The 20,555-nt window shown below is 29.6% G+C and overlaps 7 protein-coding genes and 1 long non-coding RNA gene across 12 annotated transcripts; 7 read left to right on the top strand and 1 right to left on the bottom strand.

Annotated features, from left to right (window-relative positions):
• The first annotated feature begins 35 nt into the window (after window positions 1-35).
• LOC113791753 (small COPII coat GTPase SAR1-like) lies at window positions 36-1,743 on the top strand. 4 transcript variants are annotated; one of them, XM_075824172.1, is made up of 7 exons: window positions 42-173; window positions 233-279; window positions 347-457; window positions 753-872; window positions 939-1,108; window positions 1,171-1,302; window positions 1,367-1,743. In XM_075824172.1, the coding sequence occupies exons 3-7, from the start codon at window positions 415-417 to the stop codon at window positions 1,478-1,480; spliced, it is 579 nt and encodes a 192-aa protein (XP_075680287.1). In that variant the 5' UTR covers window positions 42-173; window positions 233-279; window positions 347-414; the 3' UTR covers window positions 1,481-1,743. The 4 variants fall into 4 exon arrangements, with proteins under 4 accessions (XP_027197374.1, XP_075680287.1, XP_075680286.1 ...); XM_075824173.1 differs by having other exon boundaries at window positions 52-173; window positions 250-279; XM_027341573.2 differs by lacking the exon at window positions 233-279 and having other exon boundaries at window positions 36-173.
• An 810-nt stretch (window positions 1,744-2,553) lies between these two features.
• On the top strand, window positions 2,554-3,127 carry LOC142646098 (uncharacterized). The gene has a single exon (XM_075824174.1). It carries the CDS (start codon window positions 2,627-2,629, stop codon window positions 3,032-3,034), a length of 408 nt encoding a protein of 135 aa, XP_075680289.1. The 5' UTR covers window positions 2,554-2,626; the 3' UTR covers window positions 3,035-3,127.
• A 902-nt stretch (window positions 3,128-4,029) lies between these two features.
• On the bottom strand, window positions 4,030-5,543 carry LOC142646099 (uncharacterized). The gene is made up of 4 exons (XR_012847099.1): window positions 5,171-5,543; window positions 4,761-5,111; window positions 4,132-4,700; window positions 4,030-4,072 (listed from the first exon to the last, which is right to left on the bottom strand). It is a non-coding gene; the product is annotated as an uncharacterized LOC142646099 (long non-coding RNA).
• Window positions 5,544-5,661: 118 nt separating this feature from the next.
• On the top strand, window positions 5,662-9,084 carry Oseg5 (intraflagellar transport protein Oseg5). The gene is made up of 2 exons (XM_027341841.2): window positions 5,662-7,690; window positions 7,763-9,084. The coding sequence occupies exons 1-2, from the start codon at window positions 6,366-6,368 to the stop codon at window positions 9,027-9,029; spliced, it is 2,592 nt and encodes an 863-aa protein (XP_027197642.2). The 5' UTR covers window positions 5,662-6,365; the 3' UTR covers window positions 9,030-9,084.
• Window positions 9,085-9,121: 37 nt separating this feature from the next.
• On the top strand, window positions 9,122-10,418 carry sicily (NADH dehydrogenase (ubiquinone) complex I, assembly factor 6 homolog sicily). Its single transcript, XM_027341843.2, is given in 4 exon segments — window positions 9,122-9,350; window positions 9,421-9,685; window positions 9,737-10,027; window positions 10,029-10,418. Coding segments are annotated over 4 exon segments (1,089 nt in total). The 5' UTR covers window positions 9,122-9,177; the 3' UTR covers window positions 10,389-10,418.
• A 109-nt stretch (window positions 10,419-10,527) lies between these two features.
• LOC113791978 (ubiquitin carboxyl-terminal hydrolase 31-like) lies at window positions 10,528-16,116 on the top strand. Of its 2 annotated transcripts, XM_075824165.1 has the most exons (7): window positions 10,528-11,064; window positions 11,147-11,186; window positions 11,740-12,070; window positions 12,178-14,701; window positions 14,766-14,943; window positions 15,012-15,248; window positions 15,301-16,116. In XM_075824165.1, exons 4-7 carry the CDS (start codon window positions 12,293-12,295, stop codon window positions 15,885-15,887), a joined length of 3,411 nt encoding a protein of 1,136 aa, XP_075680280.1. In that variant the 5' UTR covers window positions 10,528-11,064; window positions 11,147-11,186; window positions 11,740-12,070; window positions 12,178-12,292; the 3' UTR covers window positions 15,888-16,116. The 2 variants fall into 2 exon arrangements, with proteins under 2 accessions (XP_075680280.1, XP_027197634.2); XM_027341833.2 differs by having other exon boundaries at window positions 11,048-11,186.
• A 141-nt stretch (window positions 16,117-16,257) lies between these two features.
• Window positions 16,258-17,162, top strand: mRpL12 (mitochondrial ribosomal protein L12). The gene is made up of 3 exons (XM_027341844.2): window positions 16,258-16,416; window positions 16,467-16,863; window positions 16,944-17,162. The coding sequence occupies exons 1-3, from the start codon at window positions 16,355-16,357 to the stop codon at window positions 17,058-17,060; spliced, it is 576 nt and encodes a 191-aa protein (XP_027197645.1). The 5' UTR covers window positions 16,258-16,354; the 3' UTR covers window positions 17,061-17,162.
• Window positions 17,163-17,205: 43 nt separating this feature from the next.
• LOC142646096 (uncharacterized) lies at window positions 17,206-19,384 on the top strand. The gene is given in 5 exon segments (XM_075824168.1): window positions 17,206-17,347; window positions 17,402-17,509; window positions 17,577-17,641; window positions 17,705-17,979; window positions 17,981-19,384. Coding segments are annotated over 5 exon segments (1,857 nt in total). The 5' UTR covers window positions 17,206-17,342.
• Window positions 19,385-20,555: the final 1,171 nt, after the last annotated feature.

The raw sequence follows: 20,555 nt of genomic DNA, 5'->3' as shown, positions 1-20,555 counted from the left end.
ACCATTTCCACATCAGCGTTAAAATTGCCTGATATTGTCCTTAACGCGTTGTTGTCATCATCATCATCATCATCATCATCACCGACAGTAAGCATTACCATCAGCAAATCATCGGCATAGTCATCATCATACGAATGAATGGATGAAAATCGGTCCATTGCTAAAAGACCATTGTATGTAGATTATATTTTCATTAAATTAATTAATTGAATTTTTAAAAATTTACGTTCAGTTTTTTTATATTCAAAGATTTTTTCCTCTTAAATTCGTTTTTTTCCTGTGTGTATATTTGTGTGCTAATAATTATAATTAATTAATCGATTGTTTTTAATTTTATTCAATCGAGAATTATAATCTCCTGATATATTTCGAAAGAAAAATACCAAATAAATCATAAATTCAATAAAATCAATCATGTTCATATTGGATTTTTTCAGTGGTGTTCTCGGTTTTCTAGGTATGTGTTTACATTGATGTTTATTTCTGATCCATACACCAAAATTATTCGGAAAACAAAATTAAATGAAAAATGGCCCTGTAGGGTACATTTAAATCAAAGAAAAGATTAGTGACGTAGTGTTTTCTCTTATGGATGATAGTAATACTAAAAAATTATTGAGAAATTATTGATAAACATTTTAACTTGTTGATATTGTTATTTTTATCCACAATATATTTTTTTGTTCACAATGTTCATCGCTCATCATAATTAATTTCTTTTTTTTTCATTGATTATGGAAATGTACGTTTAGGTCTTTGGAAAAAGAGTGGTAAACTTTTGTTTCTCGGTCTAGACAATGCAGGTAAAACGACATTGTTACATATGCTCAGAGATGATCGTATGGCTCAACATGTACCGACGTTACATCCCAGTGAGTTGAACAAAAATTATTTATTGAGAAATCAATTTTACCATCTTATTTTTTTACATCTCATAGCATCGGAAGAATTATCGATTGGAAATATACGTTTCACAACCTTTGATTTAGGTGGTCATTCACAAGCTCGTCGTGTATGGAAAGATTATTTTCCAGCTGTCGATGCAATTGTATTTCTTATCGATGCTTGCGATCGTGTACGTTTTCCAGAAGCAAAATATGAACTAGATGTAAGTTTATCTTTAATTATCCGAAATTCTTTGGTCATAATTTATTGATTTATTGCTAATAGAGTCTACTGTGTGATGAACAATTATCTAATTGTCCTGTTCTGATATTGGGCAACAAAATTGATAAAATGGGTGCCGCAAGTGAAGATGAAATTCGTGGTTACTTTAACCTAAACGGTCAAACCACTGGAAAAGTAAAAAATCTTTAAAATCTTGAATCGTTGAAATGTTTTAATTCTTTTTTTTCAAATTCAATAGACTAAAATAGCCAAAAGTGACCTACCCGGAAGACCGCTAGAATTGTTCATGTGTTCAGTGTTACGGCGACAAGGTTATGGTGAAGGATTTCGTTGGATAGCGCAATATATTTGAAAGAAAAATTTTTGAAAAAAAGTCAACCAATTATAAAAAAATCTCTAATAATATTTAATGATAAAGATGCGAAACGTCCGAATACAACAAAAAATAATCTTTATAAATACCGATATTTATCAACTTTACTATTGGTATCCAATCAGAAAAAATTAACACATCTTACCCCACACACCAACACATACACACACAGGCAATGACACAAACCCGGAGAAAAAAAATTTTTTAATCAAAATGAAATAAAACAAACAGAAAAATATAAATATTTGTATGTATCAATTTGCCGTCGCATATACAATGTTTTACAAAATGCATATTATTATACTCTTTATAAGATTCACATATACCTTACATGTCTGAATACTATAACTCATTATCCTATCAATCGAAAAAAAAATATTGAATATTTATTATTATTATTATTATTGATTATAAAAATATCATATCTTTATTAGATTCTTTGATAGGAACAAAAAACAAAAGACGATCTAAATCTGACAACAAAATGAACATGTACAAAGAAAAAAAAATCTTTAATATTTTTTAATCCTAATTTTTTCTGTGTTTCTATTTTCTTTCAAGAATTGAAATGATTGGTAAAAAAAATTGAATTTTTTCCCAAACCCACTTTGAAAATTCACACACACAAACAAACACATTAACATACTTGTTCTGTTTTAATTTTAATTAATTTTTTTTTAAAATCCTTTTTGAATAATTATTAATGGAATTGAATGGATAAATTTGAATGGAAATTGATTTTTATTTTTTTCCAACTTTTTTTTTTTTGGATCTTTTCGATTTCTATTCCGACGATATTGAACACTATCTTATCATTTTTTCGAAGTCGATTGACAAAAAAAATGAAACCTGAAATGATTTGACAAAACTGGAATAGATTTTCATCTTCTAAGTCTTTTTTTGTAACTTTCACTATAATTGACAATTCAAATCATCAATCATACTTGTCGTTGGTTTTTTCTGTAAAAAAAACCTTTTTTTAAAAAATAAAAATTCTGTTTTTTACCAATCCTTCTGTTATTAAAATGATTTTATCACGTAAAAGTCTAGCTTAGTTTATCTTTTCAAAATCACTAAACTGGTTCCAGTTTATTGGTACCTACACAGGACGGAGTATATCCTCCAATGCGTCGAGAATTCGAACCACAAGTCACTTATCGTCCACCCGTCGATCGTTTTGTTGAACAAATTGGCCAAGTAGCCAGTCAGGTTGCAGCACAAACTCGTCAACCAGTGACAATAACATTCCGTCCAACTATTGTTATCATACAGAATTTCGTCTCATTGCCATTGGATGTTCTGAAAGCTAGACAAGCAGCATCAGGCAATGAACAAATTGTCAATGTTCAAAACCAAGAAGTTTTCATCTATCCCAATTCGATAAATATCACAAATTTATCGGCAACATATTCACATAATATTCAATCTTCCGAACCGTTCCTTAATTTCACTGATTCTTCAACGAACTCAACACAAACAGAAAATAGACAACAATCAGAAAATCAACTGTCACAACAACCATCACAACAATGAATTGTTTTCTGAAAAAAATATAATTTTTTGTGATGATTTTATTTGAAACATTAAAATTGAAGATCATTATATAATATCAGAAATTTTAGTAAATTTTTTTGTGTGGATAATTAGTCGATTTATTTCGACAATTTCACACAGTAAAAAAACAACTGTCTTTTAGGCAATCCACTCCATAATATCGAATTGTTGACATTTTCTTATAAGATATTATATTTCTCAAATTGGGTGGTAAAATTTATAAATGGATCAATTTAGACAAATAAATTGGTCTTTTAATTTTTTTTCTTTTTAAACAACATTGATTTAAATCATGACTTTTGTTTTTGCAAAATATGATAACCAAATTTAAATTTTTTTTAAGTGTAGAATAAATTTCGGTCCTGAATCTTACAGAACATCGTTCTGAAATGATAAACAATTATTATTATTTGAATTTTTAATCATTTTAATAACAAAACTTACGATCGTTGTTTAACATTTTCTTTTTTATCCGAAGATGATGTTGATGATAAACTAAAATGATAAACAATAATAATAATTTTATTGAAAAGCGTTTATCGATGGATATTTACGCTAAAATAAGAAAATGAAAATGAGTTATCAATTACAAATTATTCAAAGAGATAGCCTAGGTACAAAAATTGAAAGATATACAGTATTTAAAATAAAGAAAATGAAATTAAGTAGCAAATACAATTAAAATTAGAATAGTGTTTTAAGGTGTTTATAAATGTGTGTGCATAAGTGTTTGAAATTGTTGTATGTGTTTTTATTCTGTATAAATTCTTCTAATGTGTTGACATTGTGTAAATGAAGATCGTATTTAATGTTTGTGTAGTGTGTACAATTTAGGAGTAGATGTAACATGAATATAACCGAAATAAAGTGAATTTTGTTTTTGTACAAAATTTTCAAGACTGTTTATGTGTTGTAGATTCAATTGTATTTTTGTGTTTGTGTAGTTCGGGCATTCCAAATCGTTTTCTATTACGTTTATTTTTTTCTTCATCCGAAGATGATGTTGATGATGATTGACTGTAATGATAAACAATTAGTATGATTTTAATTTTAAAAAATTTAAATATCAATAATACCATAGTAACACCGGTTTGCACATTTGATTCGTTCCCTGATTTGTTGATGAGCATCTCTCGTGTTGTTCAGGGTTACACCCAAATATTTGAAATCAATGGTTTCTTGGAAGCGGAATCCTCTCACCTCCATGACGTGAGAGGCCTGGTAGTTTTTGACCCGTTGATCGTTAGGAATTTTGTTTTTGATTCATTAACGATTAGTCCAACTTCACTGGCGCATCAATAAGTTTTTCACATGTCGTTTGGAATAATTGCATCGTTGTACCGGTGATGACGATGTCGTCGGCAAATGCCAGAATTAGTGGTGAATTTTGATCGATCACAGGGTTTACCAGGTTCGCCTTACGCATTGCATACTCCAAGTTAATTTATCGATTCAATCGAAAGCTGTTATGGGCCAGTTGTCTAATTGGATTGCATACTCCAAGACCAGATTGAAGAGGGTGGGAGCCAATGGGTCTCCCTTTCGATTTTTAATACGTTTATTTTTAATACGTTTATTTTTAATACGTTTATTTTTAATACGTTTATTTTTGTCTTCACCCGAAGATGATTTTGATGATGATTGACTGCAATGATAAACAATTAATATGATTTCAATTTTAAAAAATTTAAATAACAAAACTTACGATTTTTCTTTCAATCAATCAATCAATGAAGAGTGAATGCATGTTGTGTGTTCATGTAAGTATATGCATGGGTGACAAATCCTAAAAAGCACGTGGCGGAAAAGGATGAGCGAATAGGAAACATGCTGCGGTGCACAAGCACATGCTACATATCATTGATTTAGAATGTAATAATGATGGTACTATTATTTTTTTATTGTGAAATATTCGATGACTGTCTAATGGATTTGGAGGCTCCTGAAACATACAAATGTCGATGTTGAATTTTTTTATAATTTCTGACATTTTTTGCAATGATGAATTGCTTTTTCTAAGGTTAGCCTGAATCATAGTAAGTTTTTTCATTTTTTCCTGAAAAATAAAAAAAAATTTTGTTTAAATTATGTTTATAAATGTTTTTGAGTAATTACCGGAAAAAATTGGTTTTTCCAAAAAATCTTGAAGAGATGGAAATTCACGCAAAAATGTAGCCACAGGATCGAATTTGGATTTGTTATAAGAAGATATTTTCCATGTTAGATTCGAGATTTGGGTTTGCTGAAGAATGATATTCTTCGTGTTGAATTACCAATTTGGATTTGTTAAATGAAGATATTCTTCATGTTAGATTACCAATTTGGATTTGTTAAGATGATTTTGATGATGATTGACTGCAATGATCATCAAAATGCATTCTAGAAAGCACGTGGCGGAAAAGGATGAGCGAATAAGAAACATGCTGCGGTGCACAAGCGCATGCTACATATCATTGATTTAGAATGTAATAATGATGGTACTATTATTCTTTTATTGTGCACAGCTGTACAAATTTTGTCCGAGTTTTTCGTAACTATTTTCTATGCTTCTACTTCATCCTTCATTTTTCTCAGTGTGCATTTCATCATTATGCATTTCATCATTTCTTTTTTTGAGCACACATTAGTGCTCGCGTGGGGTATATTTTTACCCCAGGTTATACAAAAAAATTTTATAAGTTCGAAATCGCTTAATGTTAACAACAACACAAAACATGATTATTCCAATAATTTTTTTTTGTCCAAATTTCGGATTTGTTAAATGAAGATATTCTTCATGTTAGATTACCAATTTGGATTTGTTAAATGAAGATAATTAATCAAAATAATTATTTTGTTATTTCGTAAATTTTTATATGTTGAATTAAATTCTTTGTGTTTTAAAAAATGTCACCAAAAAAATATAAAAAAGTTCAAGGCAATGTTGATCACAATGATGGTACTAATGATTAATTTCTTACATTGAAATTTTTAAGGAGAAAAACGATTAAAACTGATTCGTTTGGTAAAAGAAAAAAAGGCTTATACAAAATATAATACTGCAGCACTCAACCGAGGTTGTCTCCAAGGCCCTAAGTGCTCTCCACTGCTTTGGAATATCTATTATGACAATTTATTGAAACACCAAATTATTGCCATGGTAACGCGCACAATTGCAAAATGAAAATTGAAAAAATTACTTTTAACAACAACACAAAACATGATTATTCCAATAATTTTTTTTGTCCAAATTTCATCTAAATTCTCGAAAAGTTGACTCATTTTTCATTGTTTGGTTTCAATAAAAAAAATTGTTATCAGCGATATCAATATGAAATTTAATCTTTATTCTAGTTCAAAATTAAGCCATTCTGGCTATGTAAGTTGCGCCATTTGGATTAATAATGAATTAGTTCTTACTTGTGGTGATGATCGAAAATTATTATTCTGGCATATATTAACACATACGGAACCAATAAAAACATTAACATTGCCGACCGATGCAATACCAACGACTATGCATTACTATCCACATCATGGTTCATTTACATCTGATTCATCAATGTTAAATTTAATTAAAATTGATTCCAGTTCCAATAATTCATTGGCTATAGGAACTACAAATGGTTGTTTCTATTTATTACCAATCAATTGGAATGGAACCAAATTAGATCGAACGTTTGAGGCACATAAAGGAGCAATTATTGTTATACGTTGGTCAAATGATAATGGTTCTACACTGGCCACAACCGGCGAAGATGGATTAGTGAAAATTTGGTCAAAAGTAGGAATGCTTCGCTCTACAATTCAAGTTTCTAATACATCACCAGTGTATGCTTTGTCATGGTCACCGGATAGTAATTCATTGGCTTATGTCAATCAGGCTAATCTCGTTATCAAATCTCTTTCACCTCAATCCAAAGCTTTAGAATGGATGGCTCATGAAGGTGTTATTATTAGTATCGATTGGTCGCCATTGAATAATCGAATATTGACAGCTTCAGAAGATGGTCGTATTAAAATTTGGGATACAACTGGTCGAATGATTTATGTTAGCGGAAAACATTCATCTGCATTGACCTCAGTAGCTTGGTCTTCGGACGGTGAATTATTTACTGCATCAACATTCAATTCATTGGAACTTCATGATCAATTTGGTCATTGTTTATCAATGGAAAAACTATCAATGGAAGGACTGGTTTCTATATCATGGTCTCCTGATATTCAACAAGTTTGTTGTGTTTGTTCAAGTGGAAGAGTTTTATTCGCTTCTGTTGTGGATCGAATATTGGAATCAAAATTCTGGCAAGCAACCAATATTTCTAGACGTTCATTGAAGGTCAACAATTCTACAAATGAATTTCAAGAAATTCTTGAATTCAAAGATCCAATGCTGAAATTTTCCTTACAATTCGATCATTTGATTGTTGTAACAAAAAGTCAATGTTTTATCTATAAGATAAACAATTTTGCTACACCTTATCATTTTGAAATGAAATCCGATGATTTAAATCGATTAATGATAAAACAATCACATAAATATTTTGCTCTGATTAATTTATCAGCTGCAAATTTATATTCCTATGATGGAAGATTTCTTAAAACAATTAAACTTTTCAATATGCGTCCAGAATCTTTACTTCCAAATCATGTCAGGTTTGATTGGCAAATATATTTAAAATTTATAACAAGCAAAAAAAAATTAAAATTTATTTTTCTACTTTACAGTATGAATGATCATATAATAGCATATCGAGATTCAATCAATATACAAATGATTCATTTGATTGATCTAGAAAATCAAACAAAAATTGTACAAAAGTCATCTGGAATAATTGGACAATCTACTGATCAATATCAACATCAATTAGCAATTATAAACATTAAATTGAATACTGAACAATATCGATATAAATCAAGTTCAAGTAATGAAGATGTTCATCATTTATGCGCCATATTGGATAGAAATTCGGATCTTTATATTTTATCCTGGACACAGAACAATGTTAATTCGGTGCTAAATAGTATTAAATCATTTAAATTATCACCAATGATTCGTGATATTTGTTGGCATGTTGATTATAATCTTTTAGTATCGCTACATGAAAATCAGAAAAATTTATCCATTTGGTTACATCCGAATGCCGTATTTATGGATTCAAGTCTTTTGCAAGATGCTATACTAACATTGTCGAGTCAGGAAATTTCTTCAAATAGTCGAATTGTTGAATTTAGTCAGAATCGTATTACGATTGAACGACAAGATCGTTTGAAAATTTATATGACTGTTAATCCATTTGTAATATTGTTACATAAACATAAGATTGATAATCGGCTGGATGAAGCCGTGAGAATGTGTAATTTTTTGGATAAATCTATTCACGAAATTGAACCGGTAGAACGTAATGTTCGCGATTCATTATGGGCAACTTTAGCGGTTATGAGTTTAGAACAGAAACAATTTAGGATTGCGGAAGTTGCCTATGCTGCAATCAATAAATTAGACAAAGTTCTCTATCTAAATCGTATAAAAACTTTAAAATCGCAGGAACTGATCACAATTGAATCCGAATTACTTTGCGGCAATTTCGATTTGGCTGAAAATTTGTTGATACAGAAAGGATATTTTCTGCGTGCAATTTATCTTCATCTTCAATTACAGAATTGGATAAGAGCGATAGATTTGGCTCAGAAATTCAATTCAAAATTTCCAAGTTTTTCAATCAAAATCAGTAAAAAAGTGAATAGTGAACAGCAAGAAAATGAACAGGAACCTATTAATTTGGAAGATCCCAATGAAATTAAAGTGGATTTGATTCATATGGTTATTTCTTGCTGGGAAAAACATTGTCGAAAACAACAAAATAGCAAATATAAACAGCAAACAAAGTCGGAACAATTACAAAAATTGGCTAATGAAATTGATTATATTGTCGATTGGAGTCTTATTGAAGAAAAATTACAGCAAGATTCATTTCTATACAGTCAAAATTAATAGTTGGATAGTTTTTTTTATTTAAATAAAATATAATTCTTATATATCTGATTCTGTGTACTGTTATTTAATGACGAGTCATTCACGTGATCAAGATTCTTGCTTGAATCTGTTTCATATATGAATCAAATTCAAAACAAAATCTACAATGATAAGAAATGTTTTATATCGAACAGATTCTTTGATTTTAAAGATTTCATCATTAAATTACAAAAGAAAATCATGTAAAAATATTTATTTCTCCAATAATAATGGGTTTTTCACCAAATCAACAAATCAACATTTGAGTTCAACAGAAGTTCATTGTATAAATGTGGTAAAGTAAAGTTTTCATTTGATGCATGGAAACCAATTATATGGAACAATTATCTATTTATATTCACAATGATAGAAAATTTGATTATGAAAATTTTGTGGCTACATTGTTCATTTCTGATGAAGAAATTCGTCGAACAGCATTTGCCCTTCGTGCCTTCAATGTCGAATTGGCGCAAGTTCGTGATATCACCAGAACAGATGAATTGGCTCAAATTCGATTTCAATTTTGGCACGATGTCATCGACGAGATTTACTTAATCTCCTCTGATAATCATGTTCCGGATAAAGAAACACTTATGAAATATAAAAATTTTCCTTTGGCATTTGAACTATTCAAGGTAAATTATTTTTACCAACTTTTACAGAAATTTTATTTGCTCTTTTTTCAGGTACTTTCTGGAACTGAAAAATTATCTAAACATTGGATTTCGAGACTAATTCAAATTCGTCGAGATCCAAAATACTTGGGTGAATATCCATTTCAAACATTAGATGAATTGGAAAAATATTGTGAAGCATCAGTTGTGTCAATCTATTATTTGTTAAATGAGAAATCCATTCAATCACTAAATGAAGGACAAAAGAATGCAGGCTATCGTATAGCTTTAGATCATGTAGCCAATCATCTTGGAAAAGCACAAGGATTGACAAATATTCTTCGAGGCATTATACATAATTCCAAAAAATCGACGATGTTATATACCGAATGATATACTGATCAAAAGTAAATCTTCACATGAAGCGTTTCTTCAATGTCAACAGGATAATGATTCTCTTCGAGAAGCCATATTCTTAATTGCATCAACTGCTAAAGGTCATCTAGAACATGTTCAAAAATTACTCGATTCAAATGGAAATGAAACACCGACGATACGAAAATCTGATCGATTAATGTTTTTGCCGATGATGGCCATACAGGCATATCTCCATGATCTTCAACGTGTACAATTCAATGTATTCGATAGACGGCTTTATCGTCGCCGTGGTTCATTACCTTTAAAAATGTGGTGGAAATGTAAAATTTTTAATTTTAGAAATTAAAAAAATAAAATAAAATTCAATTGTTATTTATATATGTCAAATAAAATCATTGTGTTATGCAATACATTTGCAATAGAATCCTTGGATCATTCAAATAGTATGGATCAGCATTTTTATTTACGGGATATATATCAATTGACAGGTGTCTGTTTGCGTGTTTGTTTATTTTTGTGTTGGTGTTGATGTCCTGATTTTGTTTGATTTCATTTTTTTTACCTGATATTTTTATTGTTTCTTATTTCATTATTAATCTATTTATGTTTCAATCATCATCATTCATGAATATTTACATTTTTCAATAAAAATTATCAGTATGAACAATTGACACACACTAATTGTGACAATAAAAATCGATAAATGAAACACAAAAAAAAGAAGAAGAAAACGATTGCCTTATTACTGTAGATAAATTGATTATTTTTAAAAAACACTAGAATATTCTTTTATTATCAGTGGCCTCTAATTTTTAAATCCGTCATTATTATTTTTAAATTAACAATAATAAGGATACAATAATCAAAAATCAAGGAATCAACAAAATCAAATTTGATCATTTTTTTTGTCTTTCTTTATGCTTGTCGCTCTTTTTCAAGTTGACGATAATTACCATTGTGATAATCAACATTATATATAGTGCAAATAATATTTATAAAAAAAAATTTATCGAGAGATAGAGGTAAAAAAAACAAACAAATTTAAAGTTATACCTTTTCAAAAAAAAAATTTAAAAAATTGTATTTTCAATTATTTACTATTAGAGTAAAAAAAATTAAAGATAAATCATTCGACATTATAAAGGTATGTATCTATTTATGATTATCAACTCAATAATAAATAGATGATATTCGAATGGAATATCTGTTATATTTACCATTAAATTGTTATATAGAATCAATGATAGCAAAGCAAAGAAAAATAAAACGATAACGTTTCGGATTATAAAATATTTATTATTGTCATTATTATAATTATTATTACTGTCCATCATTATAATTGTCTACCTATATTATTGCTCATATAATCAACGACAAAATAATGTTGTTGTTGTTTTTTTAATTGCAATTTTAAAATTGGAAAAAAATAATGCAATGAAATCAACATCTATGACCAAACATTCCAATTTTGTTGTTGTTGTTGTTCAATCGATGTCAATTATTTGAAATGTTTGATAGATTTAATAAACAAATAATGATAATGTTGTTGTTGTTGTTTCTGATGATGTTGATGAAGGTGGTTACGATGATGATGATGTTTGCCATTTCATTCAATCTATAAAGTTTATTTTAAATATTATTAATTGTCTCTTCTTTTTTCATTACAAATGATTATCTTTTCTATCCTTTGTTTCCAGGCAACTACACCATCTTTTCATTTGATAATTTTTTTTTCTCGACTGGTGGCAGTTGGTACAGATAATAATCTTATAAGAAAAAATTGCTGAAATCAATAAGAAATTGTTTGTTTTCGATAATAATAATAATAATGATGATGATGATAATGAAAACCTGTGGATTTAACGTTGTAATCAAATAACCATAACCACGATTTCGGTTACTACCATTCATTTGTTGATGGTGGTGATAATAATGATGATGATTAATTTTAGTTTCCACAACCAGTATAAATCATAAACATTATTTTTCAAAATAACAACAACAACAACAATTTCCCTCCTATACAAGGTATATTACAAATCCATTTCATTCCATTCATTTAACCTCGATCTGATTTCAACATTTTCATCTAATTGATTTTCTCTGTTACTTTTTTTTTCATTTATCATTCAAAGACATTGAAACCTTATGCTTAAAAGTAGCCATCATTAATGATGATAATCAAATAATTTGTTTTATTGTGAAAAATATTTGTTATCAATTTCAATAACAAAAAAAGAAAAAGAAAAAATGTCTCAATCGATAAACATTGATTACAGTAATGATCAACAGCTAATCGATGATACACTGACCGAAGAAAAGCCTCTTATAAAAACAAGAACAGAAAGTTTGAAACAAAATTCGAAAAAAATTCGAAACGTCAACAACGAAACGGATAATCGAACGACATCGAATTCAAATAATCATCAATCAACATCTACTTCCAATTTCACACGATTGATTAGAATCTTAAGTTTTAGGAGAAAAATTACCAAAAAAAGCGATCATGATCAATCTGAAGATAAATTATCATCTAAGCTTGATAATATACGAGGAAAACGTTCTCATAGTTCATTACCATTTATGAAAAGATCCTCAAAAAATCGACAAAATAGCGATTTTAAACCAACAAATATAGCTGGCGATGAAGCATCATCTGCTGATAATTCAAATCTTTTTATACGATTTTTGCGAACTTTTCGTTTTTTATATAAACGTAAACAATCGTCAACAAATCAGAGTTCAAAAATAAAACGCTCATCATCGTTAAATAATCCTAGGAAATCAAAATCATTTCCAGAAAACAAAAGACATCATCATTTTCAGATTGATAGGAGGAAAAAAAATCTTTCTGGTTCAATAGATAACATTTCCGAGCTTTCGTCACCTAGCCGTCGTTCGGAACCACCGCCATCAAGCCATCATAATGATTATCGTGCTCAACGTTTACCCAAGTCCCCATCAAAACAAAAAATCATTCCAAATGGAAATATTCCAAGTAGGAGTAAAACACCATCACCCTCACAATCACAATTCATTGAAACATCTTCAACAAATTCGAATGAATGTAAAAAAGAATCGCCAGTAGAAAATTCGATTGATCAAATTGATAATTCGAATAATACACCTAAAATTCAGTCAATCGACAATATCAATCCTAATATTATTAGCTCAAGTGATCTGACTTGTAATGGAAATGGTTTCAATATAGACCAACATTTTGTTGACCATAATGATGATCAAAATGACCTAAATCTTCACTCATCTTTAGTGGAATATATTCCAGGTGTTTGTGGTATACAAAACCATGGAAATACCTGTTATCTAAATTCAATCATTCAATGTCTCTCAAATACTGCTCCTTTAGCAGAATATTTTTGTTTGAATTATTATCGTGAAGATCTAGTTCAAAATCGTTCAACAACTGGTGGTGAAGTTAGTGAATGTTTAGCTCTTCTTATCAAAAGCCTATGGACTTATAAATATTCTAGTGATATTTCATTAAAATTCAAATACATCTGTGGTAAATATAACAAACAATATTTAGGCCATGATCAACATGATGCTCAAGAATTTCTATTATGGTTATTGAATACATGTCACGAAGAATTATCAAAATCCAATTCACCATACAAATCAATAAAAAATGGCATATCGTCAATGTTAAAGAATGCGCCTAGTCCAAAAAAAATTTCGCAGGACAAAAGTGAGGAAAAGGCAGCCAAAGAATTTTTAGCACGATGTCAAACAAGCAATTCGAGCAGTATTATTTCTGATCTATTCCAAGGTCAACTTCGTTCGACTATTGAATGTCCAACGTGTGGTCATCGTTCCAAAACTTTTGATCCATATACATCTATATCTTTGTCTGTTATATTTCGTTTTACTATTTTTATCAAAGTCACATTCCTCGACCATACCATCATCAAATATGGAATTTCTATTGAGGCGGCATTAATTCTACGCAATCTAAGAGACAAGATTAGCCGTATGATTAAGATTCCTGAACGTCGATTGCTTCTACTTCAGGAGCCGAGTATCCACTATCAGTTGGTCGAATTTGCTAATGATTACAAAATGTGTCAGGAAATTTTTACTGATTCCGAAACAATATGTGCTCTGGAAACACCTGAATTGTCTCACCAGGATAAAGATGGTTTGTTGACGATCGTTTGGTTGAATCGTATCGATGAAACTGGACCAATTTTTGGTCCACTATTTACAACAGTAGTTTCACGCGTAATTGGTTTTCGAAAGTTACAAGAAAATATTTTGCTAACAATGGCCGAATATATCATAGATTTTAAAAATGTTGATTTCGTTAAATTATCACACTTCATAACATTACGAATACGAGTTGTCAATGGTTTAAAAGGAGAAGAATATTTAAAGCCAAGTGTTGATCATCCTCTGTTTGTAAAATCTGTCGAAAATGCTTTATCAATGACCGAAAATCAATATAGAGGACCATATCATCTGAAATTAATTGTCGAATGGGATTTGGATTCACGACAAAACATTATCGTTAGCAATGAACTTTTTAATATGATAGCACATGAATGTGAAGATGAGTCGGTTAAGAAGGCTCAAGAACATTCGAAAATGAACAATCGAACTACATTACAAGATTGTTTGGATTTATATTTTCGTGATGAAAATGTAAGATAGAAAATCATAAAAGACATATTTTTAATTTTACTAATTGTCATTTTTAAAATTTTAGTTGACAAGTGAAAATTCATGGCAATGTTCATCGTGTTCATCACAATCATGTCTGAGAAAATTGAACATATGGAGTCTTCCAGATATTTTAATTTTACATTTAAAACGATTTCGTTATACAAATAATATGAATCGACTTAAAGTCAACACGATGGTTGATTATCCAGAAAATGGTCTCGGTAAGTTTAAACATTTTTTTTTACATTTGAATAATCATTAATCGATTTGAAAAATATTTTCCAATTAGATCTATTAAAATATGTACAAGAAAAATTCAGTGAAAGTTTCAATGGAACTATGAATGGTCATGATCATTCGCCGTCGTTTTCATCATTGAATAGTAGTAATGATAGAAGATCATCGTCATCTTCATCGAATAAGCTAACCTATAAATGTAAGGGTAATGATAGATTGGACGAAACTACATATGATTTATTCGCCGTTTCCTGTCATCAAGGAAATATGCAATCCGGCCATTATAAAGGTAATGATTAGAAATTTTTAAGAAATTTTTTCCAATCAACTTTTATTTTCAGCTTACTCTAAGAATTCTGTAGACAATTGTTGGTATCTATTCGATGATACAAAAGTAACAGTGGAAAAATTCAAAGTCAAACAAGATGCTTATATTTTATTCTATCAAAAATCATCAGTATCAGCCAGCTATTCGATGATTACTACAAAATGTCAACATTGGGCATTTCGAATGCCAATTTTTGATTATAATTTTCAGAATGGTTGTCATCAACATTCTTCATTGTCATATTCAAACAAATCATCAACATTACCTAGCCAAAAATCGCGGATGAATAATCATTCAATAGCAACTGTTAATCATCATTATAGTAATCATATTGATTCATCAAACAAAAATCAACTACATTATCAGTATTCGAATGGTCAATATCAACAGCAAAAAATATTTAATGACAATTCGAAAAAATATAAATCAGAAAATAATTATAATATAAATGGCTATCATAGTTATTCTACTAATAACGATAATAATCACCATAATCAAATTGAACAATCAAATCAACATCATCATCATAGCCATCAGCAATTGAATCAACATCAAGCATTCAATACTTTTTCCAGAAACAAGTCAAAATATGCATACTAGTCGAAAACATTCGGGATTCTCGATCCTTTTCCCTTGATGATTTTTTTAATTTTTATTATCGCTTCATTATACATGAGAATTTTGAATTATGATCATTCATTCACTTGATTGTGTAACATTTCGCAAACGTACATTCCTGATCAACTTTATGATGCTGATTTTTTCATAATCAGTTTTTATTATTGATATTCACTTTTGTGCAATTATATACAAACAACTATTATTCCTATTCTATTTGTATTTTGTTTTTTTTGCAGCTGATTTGTTTTTTAAATCTCATAGATATTTACGAATAAAAATTTCATTAAACAAATTTAAAAGCGTAATTTACTTTTGATTTTTTTTTCGGGAAAAATTTATCGATTGTATCGATACTTGTATGCACATGTGATTGCCATTTGGCTATTCTCGTATTTTATTCTTAACACAGATTTGTGATTTTGCAACATTTTCATCAAGGGAAAAACATGTCCACCATGAAACTTCTATCAATTACATCTAGATTAAACCGACAACTTATCATCAACAGGTATAAATGGTTTTTATCCGTATTCATTGTTTCACTTTAGTTATCATTAGAACAATACATGTTGGTCGATCTTTGTGTTCAACACAAGTTGCATCTCAATCCATTGCTGATAGTAATCAGATATTGTCGCCTACTGAAACAAGTCCTAAAATAAAGGCCATTGTCGATGAAATTGGCAAGCTTACCTTGCTAGAAGTGGCCGAATTGAATGTAGCGTTGAAAGAAGTTCTTAAAATTCCTGATGCTCCGATGATGTCTTTTGCTGCCGGTGCGATGATGGCAGGGATGCCCGGCGATAAAGCTGCCAAATCTGATGAAGATGCTGATGCTGCTTCCAAAACTGTACAAACTGCATTCACCCTAAAGATAACGAAATTCGATGAAGGTAAAAAAGTTGCATTGATCAAAGAGGTGAAAAATTTGGTCGAAGGTCTTAATTTGGTACAGGTAAATTTTTGTAGGCCAAAAATAGCCTTTTCGGTATACTTTTTATTCAATTCTTTCATTTTCAATCATTTATTTTTCAGGCGAAAAAATTTGTCGAGTCTCTCCCACAGGTAGTCAAAAATAATCTTTCTAAAGAAGAGGCAGAAAAATTAAAATCTACATTGGAATCTGTTGGTGCTACTTGTTCAATTGATTGATTGATTTCTACATAGTCCTTTTATTTAGTTTTTTCATTTGATTTCATAAAAAAATTGTATAAAAAATAAGTAATAAAAAATAAAAGAAATTTATAAATTTGACTTTTTTCGGCCTTATTTTGAATGCTGCGAAAATCGTTCCAAATGATACATTGTTTATGAAGCTATGCACGCCGTTTAATACATGCCATATAATGATTAGAATCTTAGCGCGAGCTGATGAAATTCATGCTTTTATTTTAATTAAAATCAAATTAAAATAAACAAATTTATAGCTAGAAAATGATGTAAGTTTCCAGTTTCTATTATAATTTATTTTTAATCGTTTTTTTACCTTCAAGAAATTCGGCTGAAATATTAAAACAGAGACAATTTGTCTCGATAGCACAAAAGGCTCCGTTCTGGGCCGGAATAAATCTATTGTTTCTAATATTATGTTTGATTGATTTGTAAGTGATTTTATAAATTATAAGAAACAACTAATATGTAATAATAAATTTCATTTATTGATAATAGCAAATGTTCAGTATTTCTATCGATATCATCGTTAAAATTCATCGAAAATATGATTACAGTTTTCGGTATGTTGTTTTCGTTTGAAATTTTTCTATTTGTTATTAATTTATAAATTATTTTTTTGTTAGAAATTTTCTTGATGTTTTTGTTTTTCGTTAATTTCCTCTATAACTCATATCTTTTTGTGCGGTTCAAAAGGTTTTTGCAGCCCATCCAAATGACACCAGAAGAATTTCGTATGTTTGGAATCGATGAAAAAGAATGTGGCTTTAAATTAAAAGATATGGCTGCTTTGAATGATAGTTGTCAAGAATTGAAAAACAAGCCGAAAATTTCTCTTACACCAAAATTCGAAATAAGTTTCGAAAATCATTCTAATCATGGAAATTCGTCTTTGGATTCCTACAACTTTGTCTTCAAGATTCAATGACAGTAATTCCCAGTATGATATCAAACCAACTGGATCATGGTCTTTTAATCTAGGAACCGTTGTCGATTCACCATACTCAAAAAGATCTGATGCAAGTTTGAATAATTCACTTTCACAAAAACAAATTGATGGTATACGATTTCGACGATCTAGATCATTTCTCAATGATTCTTTTAATAAAAGTTTATCACCTACATGTTCTTCATCTGTTATCACATCGAAAGCCGATTTAGATCGATATTTGCAAGAACATGAACAACGTCAAGAAGAATTGGAAGAATTATTTCATGCCGAAAAGCGTTATGGAAATGTCAATCCAATTTTACAAACAATGACCGACATGAATTCAGCATCACCCACTACATTATCTCCAGGTCAAAATACGAATCATTCTGCAACAAGACAACAATTTTTACAAACAACAAATAATGATCTCTTTATTCATAATAATTCGATGACTCCAACTAAACACGTTTCATTTGTTGGTAATTCATTCAACGATTCTTCTAGATTTTTGGCTCACCAATCCCCTCCACGAACATTAACACCTCCTTCATACAAATCGGCTATCAAAATTCATTCGCCACCAAGTGGAAGTAGTCTAGAAAAATCGGAATCATTGAACTCAAGTACACGAACTCTCGAAAAAATTCTGACAAAGTTGAACGTTGACGATTCTCGTTTAAATCAAATGGTGGAAAACATTCGAAAATGGATCTCACAGACCATATTAGTTCGACTTTGTCGAGAAATTGAATCAATAAACAAATTGATTGTCGAAAAAGGTTATATTGATTCAATGATTGGAGAAACTCCATTAAAGAATTTAAAACAATTAGCCGAGAGCCGTAGAACAGAATTTCCTACCTTGGAACAAGTTTGTCCATTCTTAGATATATCTAATGTTCGTAACCTTGAAAATACTATACCATTGCAAGAATATCTTGTACGGCGTTTAAAAGATTTAGCCAAAGGTGGTTGTATGATTGAATTTCTTTGGGATGGTGGTGGAAGCTATAATTATCGACCATGGAAACAGGATTCAATGTTAACTGATGCTGAATTGATTCTTCATGTTTTCTGTACCTATATGGATTCACGTTTGCTTTTCAATCCAGCATTGCCTGAAGGGAAACCATTTACAAGTCAACATTTCAAAGTGGCAACATTAGGAGGAAGCCCGGGCACGAATTCTTCATCAATGAAATTCATAAAATCTGATACCTACATAAAACAAGATAAAATTTATCCACCTCATTATTCATTAGTGTTAAAAGGCGAACACTTTGAAATTCCTCCTGGTCGAAATAATTTATTTTATGCTTTATTGATCTTTATTCATCACATAAAAGTAAAAAATTTTGGTCTATTAGGGTAAGAAAACTTAAATGACAAAATGATTCAATTTTTCCTCCTGAATAATATGTTTTTCTCATCATTACAGACGAATAAATCTTGGCCCATCCGGATTAAATATTGCCTGGGTGATTGAATCAAAATGACCAACGACGACAACAACAACTCTAATGATTCTTTTTTTGATGGTAATTTGTGAAGAAACATTATTTTTTTGCTAATTAAAACATAATTTCAATCAACGAAAAATAATGAATCGATAAATTCATGTGATATTTCTTGAATTTTATTTCGTGAAAAATAATAATAATAAAATCTTATTTAATATCATTTTCGTGATGTTTTTTTTCTCGGTTTTAAATTATTTAAAGAAAAAAAATTAGTTCATTTGCGTTAATCTAGGTAAGCTGAATCAGTGGATGAGAGAATTTTTGTTGTTTGGTTGTTCTTGTTACGAACCGAAAATTTAGGATCATTCCATATGAACACACAATATACAAACAAATAGGACAACAATGAACCTGTTGATATGATTGCCAGCAACAACAACAACAGCCCAATAATAATGATGATTTGATGATGATGATGATGATGGATTGATGAATGGATGACCCGATGGATTTCGAACAATACAATCTTCATTATCATCATAATCATCATCACATCACCCGAAATTTTTTTTTCAGGGAAGGGGTGGGATGAACGAAGCACCTACACATATATTGTTCGATAACAATAAACAATATTTAACTTTTGTTAACCAATACAAACAACCAAAAACTATTCAAGACTATTCGATATTAACTTTGACCTAGAAATAATCATGGCAAGAATAAAATATAAACAATATATGCATGTTATTAATTGTACGGTCTGGATTTTTTTTTAAAGAAAGTATCGAAAGGATTAGGCTAAAAAAAGTATTGAGAGAAAAAACAACAACAATATTCATTGATAGATTTGATGATCAAATATGGTTGGCTAGATAAAATAAACATATATTTCGACCAAAAGAATTCGAATAAAGTTATTTGCATATAATGAACTATTTCGTGATCAAGTTTTTTTTTCGTTCTTATGCTTCTATAACGAATGTTAAAAATTTTCGATCATGAAATTCATGGGAAAATAAACATTAATTTATGGTTGATCAGATAGAAAAGGAATTATTTGTTTTATTGTATAAATTATAA

The sequence above is a fragment of the Dermatophagoides pteronyssinus genome, unplaced genomic scaffold, assembly GCF_027571235.1.
Source record: "Dermatophagoides pteronyssinus isolate colony J.1.1.1.1 unplaced genomic scaffold, Derpt_VIB-CSIC_2022.12 sq0052, whole genome shotgun sequence".
NCBI classification, from domain to species: domain Eukaryota; kingdom Metazoa; phylum Arthropoda; class Arachnida; order Sarcoptiformes; family Pyroglyphidae; genus Dermatophagoides; species Dermatophagoides pteronyssinus.
Note: the sequence above shows the minus strand (reverse complement) of the source record. Positions and strands in the feature narration are given on the sequence as shown.

What these genes read in the sequence shown, in the direction of transcription:
- LOC113791753 (XM_027341573.2), top strand. Translation starts at nt 415, where the DNA reads ATGTTCATATTGGATTTTTTCAGTGGTGTTCTCGGTTTTCTAG. An exon ending in TGGTGTTCTCGGTTTTCTAG is followed by an intron (nt 458 to 752) that starts GTATGTGTTTAC and finishes ATGTACGTTTAG; the next exon opens with GTCTTTGGAAAAAGAGTGGT. An exon ending in ACGGTCAAACCACTGGAAAA is followed by an intron (nt 1,303 to 1,366) that starts GTAAAAAATCTT and finishes CAAATTCAATAG; the next exon opens with ACTAAAATAGCCAAAAGTGA.
- LOC142646098 (XM_075824174.1), top strand. Translation starts at nt 2,627, where the DNA reads ATGCGTCGAGAATTCGAACCACAAGTCACTTATCGTCCACCCGTCGAT.
- Oseg5 (XM_027341841.2), top strand. Translation starts at nt 6,366, where the DNA reads ATGAAATTTAATCTTTATTCTAGTTCAAAATTAAGCCATTCTGGCTAT. An exon ending in TTACTTCCAAATCATGTCAG is followed by an intron (nt 7,691 to 7,762) that starts GTTTGATTGGCA and finishes TCTACTTTACAG; the next exon opens with TATGAATGATCATATAATAG.
- LOC113791978 (XM_075824165.1), top strand. Translation starts at nt 12,293, where the DNA reads ATGTCTCAATCGATAAACATTGATTACAGTAATGATCAACAGCTAATC. An exon ending in TATATTTTCGTGATGAAAAT is followed by an intron (nt 14,702 to 14,765) that starts GTAAGATAGAAA and finishes TTAAAATTTTAG; the next exon opens with TTGACAAGTGAAAATTCATG. An exon ending in TTATCCAGAAAATGGTCTCG is followed by an intron (nt 14,944 to 15,011) that starts GTAAGTTTAAAC and finishes TTTTCCAATTAG; the next exon opens with ATCTATTAAAATATGTACAA.
- mRpL12 (XM_027341844.2), top strand. Translation starts at nt 16,355, where the DNA reads ATGTCCACCATGAAACTTCTATCAATTACATCTAGATTAAACCGACAA. An exon ending in CGACAACTTATCATCAACAG is followed by an intron (nt 16,417 to 16,466) that starts GTATAAATGGTT and finishes AGTTATCATTAG; the next exon opens with AACAATACATGTTGGTCGAT. An exon ending in AAGGTCTTAATTTGGTACAG is followed by an intron (nt 16,864 to 16,943) that starts GTAAATTTTTGT and finishes TTTATTTTTCAG; the next exon opens with GCGAAAAAATTTGTCGAGTC.